The sequence below is a fragment of the Carettochelys insculpta genome, chromosome 12 (genome assembly GCF_033958435.1).
Source record: "Carettochelys insculpta isolate YL-2023 chromosome 12, ASM3395843v1, whole genome shotgun sequence".
Lineage (NCBI taxonomy): Eukaryota > Metazoa > Chordata > Testudines > Carettochelyidae > Carettochelys > Carettochelys insculpta.
Window position 1 is genome coordinate 12,833,857 of NC_134148.1, and position 15,002 is coordinate 12,848,858.

Consider the following 15,002-nt stretch of genomic DNA (forward strand, 5'->3'; position numbering starts at 1 on the left):
CCCTTGTGGATATAAAATACTAGTTTGTTTTTTAGTTAAACAAAGCTAAGTAGAGATGAGACTTTATATTCGACCTGTTATTTCACTTTGCTAGATCAAGGGCGTGAAATAAGAGAGTATGTTACTTTCAGCAGGGCCTGTTGATTTCTGATGCAAAGTGAAACAAATACAAATAGGCCATGTCTACACTAGCTCCCTTCTTCAAAGGAGGATGGTAAGTAGGGTGTTGGGAGATTATTAATGAAGTACTGCGCTGCATATGCAGCATTTCATTAAGCTAATTCTCCCCTGCGACAACTTTGAAGTGTTAAACTTCGAAGTGCCGGCTCATGTGTAGCCGCGGCTCACCCGCCAGTACTTCAAAGTGCCAAGGCAACTTCAAAGTGCCTTTACTCCTCAAAATTTTGAGACAGTCAAAGCAACATTGAAATACTCCTGGCTGGTGGTTTGCCACTGATATTAATTGTATTTCAAGGTTATTAGAATAATATTTGGGACTTAAACACATCTCATCTATGTTTTTTTTTTAAAGTCCTTTAAAAAGTATGAATTAGCTTCATGACAGCCCAAGGTGCGGCTAAATAGCATTAGCCCCATTTTACTGGTGAGGTAAACTGAAGCATGAAGCTGCTGAGTGATTTATTTCCCAAAGGTTGAACAGCTAGTCACTAACGGGCAGAGAAGACTTCTGTACTCCACTTGCTAGACTCCAGTGGTTTGACTGTACATGTGAAAGCAGGTAAAGTTCCAGTGTGTGATTTTATGAAAGGTAGAGTTAAATTTGGTACTGGCCTCCCATGCACTGTGACAAATCCCTTCCGTTTTCCCTTTTGTGATGGTTTGTTGTCAAGGGAGATTTTTACCATGCATGTTCAGCTTGACAGCTGAAGATTTTAATAGGGAAAAGCTGGCTTGTCCCAACCGAAACATTGGCTAGCAGTCATTTCTGCACTGAGCTCAGTGCTGTGCCACTAACCTGGTAGCAAACTAGTTAATGAGAAGGAGGCTCAGCCATCAGCAGGAGGGTCAGTACTATGGGCAAAAATGTCAGCAGCTTAATTAATTAACACTGGTCTGTCTGCTGGGGGTGGGAGTGTGCCCTAAGACTGAGGAGAGAGAAGGGAGTGCTACCATAGTGTGTACCACGTGTTTCAGAACCATGTCTAAAGAAAACTTAACCTGTTTTTCAGGGTTTGGGGACTGATGAAGATACTCTCATTGAGATCATCTGTTCCAGGACAAACCAGGAGCTTTGTGAAATTAACAAAGTCTACAAGGAAAGTAAGTGTGCGGGAGTGTTTTTGACACAGTGGTCTTAGGCCCTCCCATTTCCTCCTTTTGGATGAGTGACGGGACAATTGGGAAGCCATTTTCAACCACTGACACTCCTGGAGGTTTTCCTTCTCCCTAGTGTTGTGGTCAGATACAACCAACAGAGGTGTTTGTGTGGGCATAACTGACCAAGTTTTCAGTGTAATTGAATATGACTTGGACATGCTGCCTGCTATAAATACCATGTGTAAGTCAGAATTATAACAGAGGGTAAGCCGTGCTAGTCTATACACTATCAAAACAAAAAGCAGTCAAGTAGCACTTTAAAGACTAGCAAAATAGTTTATTAGGTGAGCTTTCGTGGGACAGACCCACTTCTTCAGACCATAGCCAGACCAGAACAGACTCAATATTTAAGGCACAGAGAGCCAAAAACAGTAAGCAAGGAGGACAAATCAGAAAAAGATAATCAAGGTGAGCAAATCAGAGAGTGGAGGGGTGGGGGGGAAGATCAAGAATTAGATTGAGCCAAGTATGCAGGCAAGCCCCTATAGCGACTCAGAAAGTTCCCATCACAATTTAAACCATGTGTTAATGTGCCGAATTTGAATGTAAAAGTCAGCTCGTCCACTTCTCTTTCTAAAACGGTGCGATAATTTCTCTTCAGTAACACACATACCTTGAGGTCATTGACAGAATGGCCCATTCCATTAAAATGTTGACTAACTGGTTTGTGGATCTGGAGTGTTTTGATGTCTGTTTTGTGCCGGTTGACTCATATTGGACAGACTTCTAGCTCCCTTAGACAAAGGGTCAACGGGCACAAAACAGACATCAAAACACTCCAGATCCACAAACCAGTTAGTCAACATTTTAATGGAATGGGCCATTCTGTCAATGACCTCAAAGTATGTGTATTACTGAAAAGAAATTATCGCTCCTTTGTAGAAAGGGAAGTGGACGAATTGACATTTATATTCAAATTTGGAACATTAACACGTGGTTTAAATCGTGATGGGAACTTTCTGAGTCGCTATAGGGGCTCGTCTGCATACTTGGCTCAATCTAATTCTTGATCTTCCCCCCCACCCCTCCACTCTCTGATTTGCTCACCTTGATTATCTTTTTCTGATTTGTCCTCCTTGCTTACTGTTTTTGGTTCTCTGTGCCTTAAATATTGAGTCTGTTCTGGTCTGGCTATGGTCTGAAGAAGTGGGTCTGTCCCACGAAAGCTCACCTAATAAACTATTTTGCTAGTCTTTAAAGTGCTACTTGACTGCTTTTTGTTTTCATGTGTAAGTCCTTATGGTTTATGGACCCATACATACAGCCTGGGTACTGGAGAAGTTCTGCGGTGAAATACTCGTGTCAATGTTGTCATTGGAGCCCGGGATTTCACTGGCTGCCTGCTCTTTCTACTGACTAAATGTACACACAGAATTAGGTGGCTGGCTAGCATTGTGCTTTCAAGAGTTATTTTCACTTAACCTTTTTATCTTGAAATTTACTTGAAGCATTTTGCAGGGAGGAAGAAATCTGTCTGTCAAAGTTTGGTGCCTTGGAATCAACTACAGATCTTGTAGTAAACAAGTACAGAGGGACATCTCCCAAATGTTTCTCTCATGTGAAAACACAGCAGCAATAGTCTGTTTTCTTCTTATTGTAAGGCAGACAGAGGAATCTACTCTGAGATTCTGCCGATTTTGAGCACCTGAATTTGGAATCTATTGAAGAAACCTTTTTATCATCTTAACTGATACAGTTACCACCCCCACCATCCAAAAAAAAGGGTGGGGGGTGCATAGAGATTGGACAAGACTTGATACAAAGCATGGAGTTTTAAAAAATGCTGAAGGCTGTTACCTATTCCTAGCTGTATCTCTCAGTTGATGTTAACCAGATTTAACAGTGATGTGAATGTGAGTTCAATATCAAAGACTATTCCTTATGATTTCTTATGACCTTTCATGTTTCAACTCGCATTCATCACAAACAGTAACAAAGGTGGCCACTGTTTAATTTGGTAGTAACAGGTGTCTTATTTAGCTTGAATTGGGGAAAATTGTCATATATTTGTATTTGATAGCTGTAAACAAGTGTGTAAAGGAGAAATGGGCAAATCAATAAAATACGAACAAAGACAGCTGAGTGTTAGTGGCATAAGGTGAAAATAATTATTACAGCGATGAACTGGATGAAAACGCGTAGATGGTAAAATGGAGAGCTCCAGAGGTACAATAATGCCTCGAGATATGCGCATTCAACATGCACATATCTCACTTTTATGTAAGAGGTATGTGTGGGGGAAGAATGGAGGGGGTGGTAAGACCCTGTAGACCCAGCTGCGGGGTGCCCGGGTGGTAGGGCAGGGAGATCCTGTAGCTGGAACAGAGCCATCTGCAGGGTCCCCAGTGGGGTGGACGGGGAGACCCGCAGCTGGATCCTTCTCCCTCCCTTCCCCCAGCCACATAGAAGGGATGGAGGGAGGGAGAAGGCTTTTTAGCCTGGTTCCTGGCTCCCCACTTGCCATGAGCTGGTCAGTTTCTTGGGTCCCATGAGCAGCGAGGAGCTGGGAACCAAGCAGCAGCCTGGTTCCTGGCTACTCTGTGCTGGCAGTATGGGGAAACTGACCATCCATGAGCTAGTCAGTTTCCTGGGTCCCAGGGGTAGGGAGCCCAGAACCAGGCTGCTCCCTGATTCCCTCCCTGCGCTCCAGAAAAGTGACCAGCCCTGGTGGCCTGGGCAGTTTCCTGGCTTCTGTAAGCCTGGGGGAGCTGGGTACCAGGGGGCAGCTTGGTTCCTGGCTTTCCTCGACTTGTGCAAACGTTCGAGTTATGCTGGGGTTGCAGGAATGCAACCGCTGCATAACTCAAGGGTTTACTGTACCAATAAACATTCAGAGGGAAAGTTGCAGAATTTCATAGTAATGCAGAAAATTGATACTCCAAGAAGAAAGCACTCCTGTATTTAAGCATAGGTATTTAAACTATGGTCATATTGAATAAAATTGTTTATTGGCTGCAAGCAGTCTAAAAAGTCAATGACTGGTGATCTGTAATGAAACACACAAGCGCATCGTTGTTGTATAGTTGTGTTTAAATAATAAGTGGTGGCAAAACACACCTGGATGCAGAGCCATGCCTACACGAGGGATCTGAGCAGGGCTTCCTGTGGTCCAGTCTGTTGCTCTGTTTTAATAGACTAGCCAGTTATTCATGTATGTCTTCCCGCTACAGCAGCTAAAGTAACTGGCTGCTGTTCTCCCTCCGGTTGCCCTTGATGAGGTATGGAGTAATGTTTGTGGGTCAGCAGGAAACAGAAAAATATTTGCTGTTTTTCTAGTGTACAAGATGGATCTGGAAAAGGACATTGTGTCTGACACCTCTGGCGACTTCCGCAAGCTGATGGTTGCCCTGGCAAAGGTAAAGATAATCTGAGTTAGTACGCTGGGCCATCCCTAAGAAGATGTGGAGCTTGGCGCTGCACCCATGACCCATCCAGGCCTTGCCCTCACCCCATCTCTGCCCCCTGAGTGCCTGTATTTGGCCATAGGACAATTTGGGAAGCCGCACTGGCCCCCAAAGCACGGGACAGCTCCTTCAGTAAATATTTTTATCTAGTTTTCCTTAATTCTATCCTATTTCTCAGTCTGCTCACCAGTTGTGACAGGCCACTTACACTGATTGTTCTAAGTGATTGACTAGCAATCCAGTCATCTGACTGATACCAAGTTTGCATTCACATGCCCTGTCACTGCATATCTGGCAATTTGAAAGACCATGCTACAGATGCTGCATGACCATGCAGTTGATGCGAGAGTAACTAACATAGAGCTTTGTACTGGAGCTGGAATATGTTGTAATGCTCAGTTGTCAAAGGTTGGTGAACACCGACAGACAAAAAATAGATAGCAGCTTCCACTGTTTCAGTTCAGCTACATCTGCTAAATGTTTGTTCTTTTTGTTTGTAGGGTAAAAGGTCTGAAGACACGTCTGTGATTGATTATGAGTTGATTGACATGGATGCTAAAGTAAGTGCCGGTGACCAGTAGTAACTGAACTTCCCTGAGTGTACTGTCATGAAATAAATCTCAGAAAACTCAGAATAGACCACATAAATGCTGCTTACTTTTTCATATAGAGTGTGTTCCCTCGCATTCTGTGGACGTAGAAACGAATTCGTCCAGCACCACTTACGCTTGTGAGAGCCCAGCCTTTTCCACATAGGGATTCCCTTTCCTACCAGCATCTGGACACAGCTGTCTTACTGCTTCTGTCAATACCCTGACGAAAAGACATCTGAGTGGAGTTTCCTAACAGGGCAGTGGTCCTCTGCTGCGATTCAAGAATGATAGTTGCCAAATGATTCCAAGAGAGAATCAGGAGAAATCTTGTAATAAATTAAATTTAGTGACAGTTTTATGTAGCTATCCTTTTCACCTGTCACCATTTAAACCCAGAACGTGACTACTCTCTAGGAGGTCAAGAGTGTCTTCACTGATATCAGTGGAATTATAAGGATGTAAAGCCCAGGTTAGTTGGGAATCATCTCTGTAAGTCCATTGAATCTGTGTGCACTCTCTTAGTGGTTAGGTTAAGTGTGTGTCAACGTATTTAACGCTTCCCTCTGATTTGACTGAAGTCAGACTTGTTTTTTGAGGTATTCTACAGCTTTGCAGTGATGCTTTCATTTTACCCTTTGTGACTAAGGCTATGTTTACACTGCAAAATAGTCGAATTCATCAAAGTCGAATTTGTAACACTTGATTTTATAAAGTCAAAGTTGAGTGTCTGCACCTGCCCACAAAGCTGACTTAGTGTGTCCCCACTAATCACCAAAATTCAACTGTTGTAGCAGTGCATTGTGGGAACTTGTCCCACAGTTCCCTGAGCCCTATTGCATTCTGGATTTTTTCGCTTGCATTATGGGAAAAAATTGCCCACAAGGGGTTGTGGGAGTGTGATGTCATCTTCCCATACTGCATTGGTCTCAAAACAAACAGCCATTTTTCAGAAGTCTCTTTCCCAGTGAGATATTGTTTGAGAGGTCTGCATTATGAAACTTTTTAAACCAAATGTGCCCTGATGGCACCCACTCTCATCTTCCCAGACTGCATTGCCCTCATTCTGCACCCTTTGAAACCAAATGGCCAGTTTTTAGAAGGAAATTAGGAAAAGTGGGAATAGCACCTGTTGGGGGAGGAGGGGCTGCCCCTCTACAAATGTGATCCGCAGGAAAGAAGTTTCTCAGCCTCTCATACAAGTGTGACCCCCACAGCCTAGCCGTCACTGTGGGGTGGAGGCTGGCTTGCCACATGGTGCTGGGGGGTGGGGGGTGGCGGCTTAGACCTCTGACTGCATGGCATCTGTGGGGGAGTACACCTCCACGTACAAATTTGAAGTATTGTAAAGTATATTTTGGCCTTTCCTGCTATATCTTGTGCAAGGAAGAAGCCTTCACCCCACACAGAACATGCTGCCCCACTGTCCCATGTGCTGCTGTCTGGTCCTCACAGCCAAGCAGCCACGTGGTGTGGTGGGGTGGAGGCTAGCCTGCCAGCCAAACTGAGACCCTGATGGCTCTATGCTGGGGCTCTTTTTCATGGCTAGATGCAATCACCACCCTGATCATAAAAAATGAATTAAAAAATGCTGGGCTTCCTGTTTCCTACTTTCTGCACACCTGGGAAGCATGGGAGGTGAAAGCAGACAGACCGTACAGTGGTAGAGCATTGAGTAGAACATCTGTCAAACACATCTGGAGGCCAATAAAGTCGATTTATAGTAACTCTGTTTCCACACTGGCATTAATCTGACCTTTTAAATTCGAACTTGGCGTTACACTGAGCTGCACAATCAACCTGAGAAAATCGACCTTAGTGCTCCCTAAAATTGACCTCATGGTATTTGTAGTGAAGACAGCAACATTATAAAACCAAGCTAAGTGCCTTAAAATGGACTTTATGCTGTAGTGTAGACATAGCCTTAAACAGCGCTTTTCATTCTAACCACAGGACCTCTATGATGCTGGCGTGAAGAGGAGGGGAACCGATGTTCCTAAGTGGATCAATATTATGACTGAAAGGAGCATCCCCCACCTCCAGAAAGGTATTGTTCAAAGATAAAAATTCTACAAGAGGAAGGCAGAGGTGAGAGGGTCATTGCTTGGTTGCAATAATAATTAAATCAAGCAAGAGCCCGGGAAGGAGGGAGATACTGTGAAAAGTTTATGTGTTGAGCCATGACTATTTGAAAAGAAATACATTTGTATCTTTAGAGTAAATATGTCAGTCTACCTATCTGAACATATATACAGAGCCGGAAGCAGCACTTTCAGAAGTGATCTCTGAATTCACTGCTGGCACCATTTAAGTACACTCCTCCCTTGCTATACGAGCACAACAGGGTCTGTGGGACTGGCGGGGTTTCCCATCTTCTGCTCGTAGGTGAAAACTCACAAGAGGGACACTAAATTCCCATTAAAATACATGTAAAAGTTTCTGATTCAGTCCAAGTGCTCGTAATTAGGCGAAGGAGTGGCAGCATGTGGCGCTGCTTTTGAAAGGTAAGTGAACTTTGGGTTGCTGGGGGTGGATGGGGAGGGTTAAAGGCTAAAAGGTTAAAGGCTGGGGGCAGTTTGTGGCCGTGAGTGGGAGGGTGGGTTAAAACGTGGTGGCAGGTTGGGTCTGTGGGGCAGGTGGGGGGGTTAAGGCTGCGGCAGGTTGGGTCCACGGGGAGAGAGGGGTGTTAAAATTACAGTGGGATGGGTCTGTCGGGTGGGCGGGGGGCATTTAGGCTGCTGCAGGTTAGGTCTGGGGGGCCAGCGGAGTTTCAGGCTACAGTGGGTCGGGTCTGCGGGGCCAGTGGGAGGGGTCAGGATGCAGTGAGTGTGGTCTGTGGGGAGGGGCGTAAGGCTTGTATTAGCGGGGTGGAGTTCGCTCATCTAGTGAACAAAGGTAAGTATATGTGTCCCTCTTTGTAGTGAGTACTTGTAAGTAAAGTACTCGTTTAACGAGGGATGAGTGGGCACAATTACCATATGTGAACAACACACATGTAAAGCTTTGGTCACTGGGCTTTTGGAGGGGCTCCTAGTGCAGCGATTCCCAACTTTTCACTAGCGCAGATCCCCAGTCACTTCTCCCTCAAACCACTCGTGGGCCCCCGTCAGAGCCAACTGCAGCCGCTGTGTTCATGTCATTAAATGAAAAAGGAAATGTGAATAAGTAACATTCAAAAGTTCCACTTGTGGCTGCTTCCCTTTGCTCATCAGTCTCCTTTCTCTTCAGCAGGCCTGATTTCAGCCACAAATCCACGTTGAATGTCTGGCTAATAATGTTTGTACGCTTCTAACCGTTGTCATTATTTCGTCACACAAAGGCTCCACAACAGAGATTGTCGGACAGCAGTTAATGACATTATTGGAAGATATTTAATTTAAAATAATAATTGATTGTAACTCTGCAGTTGATTTAAAATGTATTTTCTATGATCAATTTTATTTATCTTTTATCTTTTTCCACGGACCCCCATAGGTCTGCAGACCCCAGGTTGGGAACCACTCTCCTAGTTTTTTTTAATATAATAATCACCCAGAAAACTCCTTTGAGAGTTTTATTTCTGAGGACTTAAGTGCCACAGAGTGATGTGGGTTGAACCAATATCTATGTTCCTGGCAATCTCTCATCGTGACTTTTCATATATCTTAGTGAGAAAACCAATACATGGTGACATTTTCCTAAATCACTGATGAACTGAGAATGTCCTTAAATACATCCATTCATTCATGAACGTGAAAGTGAGGAAGCATAAGATCTTAGATATTGGTGCTCAAATTTCTTAATGTCCCCTGGCTCCTCTCTAGTTGTTTTCTGCAGTTTTTTTGTGCACACCCTCTTTCTGCCTCCCTGAATTTGTGTACATAACTGAGGTACACTTCTGCTCTGTTAATGGTTTCCTTCTTTACTATAGTGTTTGAGAGGTACAAGAGCTACAGTCCTTATGATATGTTGGAGAGCATCAAGAAGGAGGTCAAGGGAGACCTGGAAAATGCCTTCCTTAATCTTGGTAAGAAAACCATCATTCAGATTATTAACAGTAGCTTTTGGTGAAACCTTTCAAAGGTGCTCTCGCAATCTGCTTGCTGAAATGAGGCACAGCCCAGCTATTTACAGACCAGTTTGAGCATGGTGGAGGAGAAGAAAAGCTTGGAGTGCTGTCAGGGTGGGATCAGCCAATGTGTTTTATTATTTTAATCTGAAGTGGGTGGAGTGTAGCGAGTGATTTACTGCCATCTGGTAAAAATCAGCTCTCCAACTGTCCATTCCCAAAGCGGATGATCTGCTGTTAGTTCATCTCCCCTTTATAATCTTCAGCGGAGACAGAATTGTTCCTTCACGTCTTTGGAAAAATGGCTATTAGAGCTGCAATCTGAAGCATTAAATATTTGCTTGGGGTTTGCTTTTTGGCACCCCGAAAGGTTGAAGAAGACCACAGAGGGAAGGTGTTTTCTGGGTTGAAGCCGGTCCAAGGATTTTGGAGGCTAGGAAATTAAGTTTGATTTAGGACTGTGTTCTGTAGACACTTAAGGGTGAATGTGAGGTTTGGGTTGTGGAACGGGAGTAACGTGGTGGGATTTTGGTGGAGGGACGTTATGACAAGAGGTTATTTGTTTCGGATACACTGAGTTGATTGACATTGTAGTAGAAGCAGGCTCTTGTTTAAGACGAGAAATTCCGAAAAGCCATGAAGAAAAAAACTCTCTTTGGGGGACATCTGTGTTAACATGCTCAGAAAGGGTGTGATCTGAATGTAAGATGTGTAGAGTATGGATCAAAGACTGGACCCTGGTGGGACACCAAACTGAGATGTGATAGCAATTTGAGGAGAAAAATATTTTTTGATTTTAGGGACATGGGGTTAAATTTGAAACCTTCCTTGGCACAACTACTGAAATCTATTAACTTCTAGAAGTAAATGTTGCAGATACAAACCATTTTGTCTCTGGGATTTTTGTTGGTTGGTATGGTTTTTTTGGCAGTGGGAATCCATCCCTTCTTGAAAACCCTCTCCTAGTTTAACAGTGAGATCTATGAAGAAGGGAGTCAAAGCCATTTTAGTTTGCAGATCTGAGTGTCTGCAGTATGTTTAACCAATAATATATTCTTCATTTTGCAGTCCAGTGCATTCAGAACAAGCAGTTGTACTTTGCGGACCGATTGTATGACTCCATGAAGGTAGGGTGGACTGAAAAGTGCCTTGTTTCATAGTATCAATTTTTTTCCTCCTCTCCGTAGTCAACTACATTTTAATCTTTAGTGTCCATTATGTCTGTGACTGTTTAGATGACACTGGAATTCCCAACAATGATGTCGTCCTGGCCTTCTTCAAAAGAATTATATTGAAATTATATGCATAGAGAAATTAACCTAATGTTTTTTGTTCAGTAACATCAGGAGATATGTGTTCAGTGCAAAATAATAGACTAATGGCACCTGCTTGTAGAAATAGAACAGAAAGAACTGAAACAGAACCAACTATAAACATAACTTCAAAACTGCCATTGTAATTGAAGTGCAGAGCAGTGGGGAATATCATTTAGTTTTTATTAAATAATACATATGGAGACATGCATCTCATAGAACTGGAAGGGACTTTGGGAATTCATTGACTCCAGTCCCCTGCCCTCTTGGCAGGACCATACACGATCCCCTCACCCCCACCCTTTTTTTTTTTTAAATCCGTTTGCCCCAGATCACTAAATGGCACCCTCAAGGACTGAACTCACAACCCTGGGTTAAGCAGGTCAATGCTCAAACCACTGAGTGATTTCTTCCCCCATTTCTCAAATGCATATTTTCCCATAGGTCAGGAATATTAGTGTTCACTTTTTTTTTCTAGAATAAAAAGTTAGCCTGGAGTTTCTGGGTTAAGCAAAGATTTAATGTAGAGGAAAGTGACAAAGGCTAGACTGACTTAAATCAGCTGGGAGCAGTGATGGACAGAGAGAAAAAATCTTGCCTCTCAAGCTCAGTACTCTAGCTCAGTCCATCTCCCATTGAAGTGAAGGGGAAATATACCTGGTCCACAGGCAGGTAGGAGTCAGAAGAGATGCCATACACAGAATACATAGCAACAGAAAGTCAGCATAGGAATGAAATGATGAAACTTTGGAAAGTGCCAGACTGAAACCTAGTGGTCATCGGAATTGCAGGGTGAAATCACAGGCTGCGATCACAAGTTACAAGACGTTGTTTTAGGGCACTATTACCTGTTAGATCACCTTTGTGTCCCAGCTCGGTCACCGAATTGTAGAAAAGATCCCAAGGATGAAACAAAATTGTTTACAAGAAGTGGAAGATTTTAAATAAGAACCCTTTAAAATCTTGGTTATCTAGTCAGAGAGTTGTTCAGCAAGTATGAGCGAAACCTTCCATATGCCAAAGCAATTTGATGAACCTCTGCGAACTGGTGGCTTAAGCTTAGGACTCTCTGACCCACATGCTTTAAAATGGTGTCATGGAACACTTACAAATGATTAGGATTCAGACTGACTGAGCAGTAACTTAAAATTGTTATAGTTTTGGAGGCAGGGTGCCCTTACAGACTAAATATTTTTTAAACAATTGCTAGACTGAAATACCGTCACCAACATTTCGGATGTCGAAGTTGAGTGCTTCTTCAGGTTCTAGATTAACAGTTAATTAGCTTTCACTGGATAAAGAAACTATGAATTAAAAACACAAGCACATACACCCCCTAGAAATAAAACTCTACTAAAAGAAAGTGCTATTGCATGCACTATTCTCCTCCTGGGGAGAGGAGAGATCACCTGGGAGGAATGTTAGCACTATGGCATAGTGACTTAGGGTACATCTACACTGCAGGGAAAATTGACGCTGCTGCAGTCGATCTTCCAGAGTTCAGTTTAGATGCATGAAATCAAATTTACAGGGCACCCCAATTTACCATGGTACTATTGCCCCCCATTAAGAGTAAGGGAAGTCAACTGGAGTGTAGAATCCCATCAATCTCCCTTATTGGAGACAGCATGGAAGTCCGAATTAAGGTACCTTGACTCTAGCTATGTCATTTGTGTAGCTGAAATTGTGTACCTTAATTTGACCTTCTCCTGTAGTGCAGATCTGCGCTTACTAGAAAGTGCTTGGATAAGATGATGAAGATGGTGTAAGAAAAGGTATAGTCTAGAATGAGTGACGCACAATGCCAGTACTCAGCTACAGTCCATGTTCCTGGTGCAGTTATTGGGGTTTTGATCCTGATGTCTGAAGATGTAAGTGCCTAAACCTTCTGCAGTGATGGAAAATGCACGCTAATAAATTGAGCAAGTGGTGGAGATTGGTAGGAAAACAAGCTTGAGTCTCAGGTTTTTAGGAGGGCACTGTGAGTGCAGAAAGAAGTAATTGATTGCGACTTTTCCTGCGGGAAAGTACAGCTCATCAGTAGATTCCCTCTCTCTCTCTCTCTCTCTCCCCCCTTATAAGACATTAGCTCTCTGAATTTTTTCACTTCACCTTACTACAGCTCTCAATGCAAATCTGCTTTTAGGGCAAAGGAACCCGCGATAAAATTCTGATCAGGATTATGGTTTCCCGCTCGGAGGTTGATATGCTGAAAATTAAGAGTGAATTCAAGAGGAAGTATGGAAAATCCCTCTATTATTTCATCCAGGTAAATCACAAGACTCCTTGTTATAATCAGTGTATTGGATTTTCAGAAACACTCAGCACTGGTCTAGTTGCCCCAGCTGAGGTCAATGGAAGTGTTATCATTGGCTTCAGTGGGAGCAGGTAGATCAGTGTCACGCGCTTCTGAAAATCCCCCCCATTGGCTTTCGACAGCTGTATACTGTAAATCTAGCTAGTGAACGTTATGCAGATTTTAGGCCACGTGTGCTGTGTGTAGCAGTCCCTGGGAGCATGCTCATGTCCACTGAGAAAAGCTGGGCCTTCCCACAAAGCCAAACGTAAAGAAAAAACACCCACAAGCAGGCTTGTTGTGGAGCGGCCCAAGGAAGAGGGTATCATATAAATTCCTGCCATGATTCCAGGCCATGTTGTCTGTGGAAGTTCACGTAGCCCTAAAGCTAGAGTAATTCCTGTCTGTGGCCCATGTGGATTGGGGGAAGATAAGTCTCAAGTAATTATTTTCTTTGAAATTATCAGCTGGAGAACTGGGAATGTTTTTCTTTGATTGCTGGCTCAGGGTTGCAGGAGCTCCTGCCTCTGCTGTATGGGGCTGTCTACACTAAAAATGCTGCTGTGCTGCTGTAGTGCTTCCAAGCAGACACTGCCTGCTCTGAGACAATGGATTCCGCTATTGCTCTAATTAATCCACCTCCCTGAGGGGCAATAGCATGGACCTAGCACTGTCTCAACACAGTTGGTTTAACTGCTGCTGAGAGACACCGCTTAGTTTAAAATGACCTCATTTTCTAGGGTAGACCAGCCCCCTTTATGAATACTGTATTGTTTACTTATTGTTTGTATTCAGGAAACGGGGAGAACTGTGCAGTTCCAAACCTTTGACTTACAATGGTAGAAATGTTTTGCTTAATTAAACTTAATTGGAGAGTGGTTGGGCAAACCATGGTTTCATATCAAAGCCTTTCCCCCATTGGGTTACTTACTCCAAGTTTGTAGTGACTAGAAGAGGTTAGTAAATAGCTAATGGATGGTAATCAGAGGACAGAAGTGAGCCATACCCCTTTGCTCTCTGACATTAGGTTGTTCATTGTATACCAGAGCTCTCCTTACTGGTCCCACTCTTATCATGGTACATGCCAAACACTATAGAAAGCTTCTGCTCATAAATAGACTCCTTGTTGAGTTTTGTCCTGCAAGTCTATGTTAGAGTGCGGTCATGGGGGGACTTCATGTAACCTTCACTTCTTCTAATGTTGCCTTTTCCTTCCCTCATTTTGCAGCAAGATACTAAGGGTGATTACCAGAGGGCGCTGCTGAACCTGTGTGGAGGAGACAATTGAAGACTGTGACCAAAGAAGTCCGTGTCCACAGATGTACTTTTCTGCTCTTCATCTTCATGCAATCCTAGTAATATCGACTTTCCTGGCTAACTTTAGCTTGCGTTTGTATTTGCAAGGCTGATGGTATTGTTTGCTTTCTTGCACTTCTCTAGATTAACCGTGCCTTGCTTGGCTTTACCAAAGTCCTTCTAAGCAAAAGGCCAGAGAAATGAATATTCCAAGAATAAAGAGGAGAAACGTGTTTGTGAAAGACTCTGCCTCCTTATGTAATGTTTCCATTAAAATACAAATACAACTGAATTTTTACTTTAAGAAAACAGGCCTTTCTCTTGGGTGTTGTTTCAATAGCATAGGTTGGTGTGTAAACATTCCTTGCTCTTTGCCTGCATTTTTATCTCCATGGAATCTTCTCCATGTTACCCTGGTGCAACATCCTGGATGAGCAATGTTCTTTGCTAGATCAGAGGTAGTGTGAAATACAATATCTCGTGATGATATTGATCTAGAAATAAGAGCTTTATGCCATGAATTGTGGGGAGGGAGAATAGGAGGGGTCTAGAAAATATTTCCGATCAGGACCAATCTGCAGAGTGTCACACCACAAAGGAATGAAAACTGAGAGTTTAATTTGATATGTAATATCCCTCTAGAGGAGCTGGCCATTGGGAGCATTCATTAAACAGTTCTAATCTTGGCACTTTTCTTTTTCTCGTAACACACCCAGG

The 15,002-nt window shown here is 43.2% G+C and overlaps 1 protein-coding gene across 2 annotated transcripts in view; it reads left to right on the plus strand.

The window, feature by feature from the left end:
- ANXA2 (annexin A2) overlaps window positions 1–14,518 on the plus strand; it is a 55,725-nt gene extending 41,207 nt beyond the window's left edge. Inside the window, exons 6-13 of one of the 2 annotated variants that reach the window (XM_075006879.1) lie at window positions 1,191–1,281; window positions 4,615–4,694; window positions 5,243–5,302; window positions 7,286–7,379; window positions 9,243–9,338; window positions 10,449–10,507; window positions 12,840–12,962; window positions 14,218–14,518. In XM_075006879.1, coding sequence (XP_074862980.1) covers window positions 1,191–1,281; window positions 4,615–4,694; window positions 5,243–5,302; window positions 7,286–7,379; window positions 9,243–9,338; window positions 10,449–10,507; window positions 12,840–12,962; window positions 14,218–14,277 — 663 coding nt within the window. In that variant the 3' untranslated portion in view covers window positions 14,278–14,518. Of the gene's footprint in view, window positions 1–1,190; window positions 1,282–4,614; window positions 4,695–5,242; window positions 5,303–7,285; window positions 7,380–9,242; window positions 9,339–10,448; window positions 10,508–12,839; window positions 13,086–14,217 lie in introns of those variants that run through there. The other variant, XM_075006878.1, reaches the window with a different exon arrangement.
- The last annotated feature ends 484 nt before the right edge of the window (window positions 14,519–15,002 follow it).